General features: G+C 35.6%; 1 protein-coding gene across 1 annotated transcript in view; it reads right to left on the reverse strand.

Moving 5' to 3' along the window:
• Positions 1-5495, reverse strand: part of LOC106465717 (putative polypeptide N-acetylgalactosaminyltransferase 9) — a 49998-nt gene that overhangs the window by 4648 nt on the left and 39855 nt on the right. The window contains exons 6-9 of the mRNA XM_022393635.1: positions 5082-5199; positions 3216-3401; positions 1188-1316; positions 1-108 (exon numbers count right to left, since the gene is read on the reverse strand). The exon at positions 1-108 is cut by the window's left edge and continues 1 nt beyond it. Of these exons, the coding sequence (XP_022249343.1) occupies positions 1-108; positions 1188-1316; positions 3216-3401; positions 5082-5199 (541 nt within the window). The remainder of the gene's footprint in view (positions 109-1187; positions 1317-3215; positions 3402-5081; positions 5200-5495) is intronic.

Below are 5495 nucleotides of genomic sequence, written 5' to 3' on the forward strand. Positions count from 1 at the left end.
ATTACCACCCTGTCCGTGACAGGGGTACAACCCCACAGGCTTGTGGAGGTCATCTCGTCGGGCTGGACTGTCAAGACACGTGTTGGACTTGTCACCCAAGTTTCTAACCTATCAAAACAATATTAAATATTATGACAATTTAGAATTTTAAAAAAAAGTACCATATAATTGATATTAAATACAAGTTTTCTTTTTGGTTACTTGCAAAATAAATAAATAAAGTTGTGTTGTTCTGTTTGTTTTACAAGTCTGTCCGTTAAACGCCCTTGCTCTAATGTTTAGGCTTCATAAATATTGAAAGAAAGAAACGGGAATCTTCTGACTTAAAAATAATAGTAGCCTAATCGAGATTTTTACGATTTTTAGTTCTCGGGTAATTTTCTTTCACATATTGTTTAAAAATGCCATATTAAAGTTAGGCTATTTTTATTGTCAATAACACTGCTTAGATTTGATTTAATTAGGTTTAAAGATGAGATCAAGTATTGTCGTAATTTTAAGGTCTCTACACTCGAAGAAACTTTGTACCAGACGAAAAACAGCGGTTTAGAAAAGCAACAATAGACGTATACTACCCCTATAAGTTTGTTTGTTTACTGAGTAAACTAGTTACGTAGCCGAATGAGATGGAAATTGTGGGTGGTTTTTTGTTTTTTGTTTTTAGGTAAATAGGCCTGTTTAAAATTACATTCCTGAAAGAAGAAGAACTTGGCAGGTTGGTAGAGTAAATTTTTAGTGAGGCTATATAACTTACAATAATAATAATTAAATATAAGCTGTATCTATATAAATATAATAGTACTGGAGGTTCGTTAGGTCCATGTGAGTGTGCATACAAATTTTCAGTTTTGTATTTTGCGGCTTATATGGGCGTTTTTTACCACTACTTCGCCCCCTGTTGATGGATCTTAACCAAATATGTCATGAAGGTTTGTTGGATCTATGGGGAGATACATACAAAATTGCGGTTTCACGTTTTGTGTTTTACAGTTTTTATGGGCGTTTTTGCATATATTTTTTTTTGTTTACAATTACATATAAGATCCTTTTCATGTCCTAAGATAACCTTTTATTAATCATGAATTTATATAACTTCCGTCAGGGGGGGACGGGTACTCCAGCTAATCTTCAATTGGTTATCACGTTCATCCACTCTCCCATGTATACTTAAAAAATTGGTAACTTACCTCTCCTGATGCGACAGCTTCACCAGGTATGAAAAGCTCTGGATAGATATTCTTTAAGTACCAACCAAAGCTCTTACAGTTCAACTGTTTTCTCAATTCCTTCCTCGAGCTGACATCTCCGTAATCACCCTGGCAATTAAAAACAACAACAACAACTTTCTGTTATCGTATCACATATAAAGATATGTGTGGTCTGGAGCTTAAGATATTGTGACTACGTTTATTAGAAGCCGAGGCGTTATATATATTTGGTGTTCGTATAATATGTTTAAATTTTGTTTTAAAGATTTTGCGCCGTTTCTGACGTAAGAAAAAAAACAAACAACAACAATAATAATAAAAGCCTTAAGAAATCAGTCTTTTACAAAAAATGAAAAACTTGATCTGTTGGTGTGTTTTGATGTCTTAAGTATATTTTTAGTGTCACATTTATGGTAACCAGAGCCACATCGGCATAATATATTAGAAAAATTACCCAAAACAATGGTGTAGGAAATGAGGTATTCGGAACCCCCGCTTTTCATTCTGTCCCAGTAAAAACACATCAAAATTAGGAAAATTACTCTCAGGAAAAGTAGGAGAATGTATACAAATTAATCCAGAACCCAAGACTACATCTTTGAAAAATATACACGAAATCTGTTAGAAAAATAATCAAGTTGTTAGCTGCATTTAAAGAAGTTAGATCAAATATAAATATGCTCATTTAATATAGCTTAGAATGAAGATATATATATATACTGTTTACTATTAGGATATATTACTGTAATCACAAAGGGGCCTGCCTACACACACAACTTTTTATTACTCTTTCAACTGATGCCTCAAATTTTCAGTTGGGTTAGTACTGGGACTTCATAATTTTTTTTACCACCAGCTCTTTCCTTTTTCTTTCAAATCCTCCTCAGTAATCAGGGCAATAAGTTTGGTATTATTATCTCACTGACATTCAAACGGTGTACACTTGGTATCGCGTGGTTGTTATTGTGATACCTACTTCTTCATAATATTATCTATTTCAAAGATATTCCCCAATCATACAGGAACAAAGAAACAAATCATCCTTACATATCTACAGACCCACCATCATGATCCACTATTTTGCCCGTTCATATCTACAGACCCACCACCATGATCCATTATTTTGCCCGTTCATATCTACAGACCCACCACCATGATCCATTATTTTGCCCGTCGTTCATATCTACAGACCCACCACCATGATTCATTATTTTGCCCGTTCATATCTACAGACCCACCACCATGATCCATTATTTTGCCAGTTCATATCTATAGACCCACCACCATGATCCATTATTTTGCCCGTTCATATCTACAGACCCACCACCATAATCCATTATTTTGCCCGTTCATATCTATAGACCCACCACCATGATCCATTATTTTGCCTGTTATTTAGCGTCATAAGCCTGTAGACTTGCTACTGAACCACTGGGAAGGGGGGGGGGTATATGTAATTGACAATGGGCACGATATTCTCTGTATATCTAACAAAAAAGTATATTTATATGTATCCCCTACCACCACCCCCACTCCCATCCCGCCGGTGGGTCAAACGGTAATTTTCGGACTTAGAATACAAGATTCGATCCCCTGCAGTGGACAGTGTGTAGATAGCTCATTGTGTAGCTTGGCACTAAGAAAACAACAACCATGTGTATCCCACGCCTACTCGAGGTACACGTGCACACGTATCACTGATCTACATGTTTAGTGCTATGAACAGAATATTATTTCATTTTTTCAGGATTATATACTGTTACTGATGAACAACAGTTTAGTTATCAAAACTTGACCTATAATGAACGTTATATGGTTTTTTTTTAATCGTATCTTTAAACTACTGAATTCAGGTCACTATATTATTATGATAAGAATTTAGAGTCTTAATTGTGTTGGTATTGCTATAATTATTATTTTAAATTATCTTCAAAACTAAGCATTTTAGTTCTAAAAAATCTAAAATTGACAAAGTATATAACACCATCTATCAAAAAAAGAGCATACTAGATCATAGCCTATCCTTTGGTAGTAGTATTTGGCATAGTCGTCTAACCATACAGCTGCTAGACGAATGGAATTTCGTTTCAAGACATTGACTCCTGACCTCCACTTGTAAGGGCTCCGCTTCCGAAAAATGTGGCCCACGTGGGAGCATGGGACAATTTCTAAAGTCCCCCCACACATCCACGTCTATGAAAAAAAAGTAAAAAGAAAAATCAGGCTTTTTGAGCGACACAAGTAATCATAAACACATTTTTAAAGTCGCGTATTCTTTTTTTCAGCTTTCGATCACCAACAACTTAATAACTGATTTTTTTTGAGCTTTCAAATTATTAGTTTAAAAGTTAGTTGATATATATGTGTCGTTTTTAAAATTGCGTTTGAAATTTATATCGCGTAATACATTATTTAATTTTGATTTATTAAATTAACTGTGAGGTGACAACACATTCTAATTAAACAAAATGCAGCTCCTACGGATAAAAAAAACAACTAAAAAATAAAGAGAGACTTTAAAAGCAACGAGTTCGTTAAAGTAATTAAATTTAAACCTATCAACAGATTATTAAAAAACCTTTCCACGTTTCTTGTTTTCCTCAAATATCGAAACAAATTCTGATAATTTCCTCTCTTCGTTTGGTAAAAGAAAAGTTTCTACAAATCGTGTTTTCCTACCCACGGTGAGTAAAACACAAATTGTGTAGCTTGGCGCTTAACAACAAGTTTTGTTTGTTTGTTTGCTTTTTGAAATATTTTTTTTTTAGCACTAGATTGGCTTCTTTATCATTTTACAACTGGTCGAGCTGGACACGTGAGATGTTATTTGACAAGTGGTCAAACTGGACTTGTGAGAGTGGTCTCGGTATTTAAAAGTTGATGAAAAGTTTTAGTCAGATGTAAAGCAGTTCGCAATGGTGATCAGTTTAATGGCCATTATTAAATGTTCCTCACTTAACTCGATGAAGCTTTTCCAAATGGTAAGGCCGATTTGGTGTTGTTTTTGTTTGTTTTTTAATTTTCGCACAAAGCTACATAATGGTTTCATGCGAATAGACGTTCTTAATTTTGAATTGAAATAATAGAAAGATGGCAGCTATTCAACAGCCCACGCCGGCAATTCTTGGGTGAATTATAGTGGGTTTTAACTGTTACTCTTACAACATGACCACGGTCCTAAAGTCCGATCGCGCGTTCGAATCCTCGTCACCAAACATGCTCGCCCTTTCAGCAGTGGGGGCGTTATAATATTACGATCAATTTCACAATTCGTTGGTGAAAAAGTAGTCCAAGAATTGGCGGTGGTGATGTTGATTAGCTTCCTACCCTCTAGTTTATCACTGCTAAATTAGGGACGGCCAAGAACTGTCGGTGGTGATGTTGATTAGCTTCCTACCCTCTAGTTTATCACTGCTGAATTAGGGACGGCCAAGAACTGGCGGTAGGTGATGTTGATTAGCTTCCTACCCTCTAGTTTATCACTGCTAAATTAGGGACGGCTAGCGCAGATAGCCCTTGTGTAGCTTTGCGTGAGATTCAAAACAAACCAAACCTAAAGCCCGAAGAGCGATTTTTGGCGGTAACAATGCGCGAGCCACAGAACGTCAGACTCATTAGTTCAGCATGATAATCACGAGGTTTATGAAGTGTTGCACGATTCTGTTCGAACGTAAGCAGTAAAGGAAGAACTGCCTTCTCCAGTGAGAAAATAAGTGTTTTACCAAGTGCTGCATGATTCTGTGAGAAGAAAAACAATCAAACAAGTGCTATCTTCGTCGTGATAAAATACTCCTAACATTACATAATTCAGAGCTTTCCCCTTCGAAACGATAATGAGAAATAATAATAATAATAAAAAAAGAACCAACAAACCTTGAACGAAAGCTCTAAGTTTTCTCCACCCCATATATCAAAACCACTGTCGTAGGTTCCAAGTTTTTCAAAAAATGATTTATCGATGGAGAAGAGACCTCCCGCCATCGTTGGCGACCTGGAAAAGATACATTACCAATTACGGCTCTAATTACGTTACCAATTACAAACCCTAATTACGTTACCAATTACAACTCTAATTATATTACCAATTACACCTCTAATTACGTTACCAATTACACCTCTAATTACGTTACCAATTACGGCTCTAATTACGTTACCAATTACAAACCCTAATTACGTTACCAATTACAACTCTAATTATATTACCAATTACACCTCTAATTACGTTACCAATTACACCTCTAATTACGTTACCAATTACGGCTCTAATTACGTTACCAATTACAACCC

The sequence above is a fragment of the Limulus polyphemus genome, unplaced genomic scaffold, assembly GCF_000517525.1.
Source record: "Limulus polyphemus unplaced genomic scaffold, Limulus_polyphemus-2.1.2 Scaffold2028, whole genome shotgun sequence".
Taxonomy (NCBI): Eukaryota; Metazoa; Arthropoda; class Merostomata; order Xiphosura; family Limulidae; genus Limulus; species Limulus polyphemus.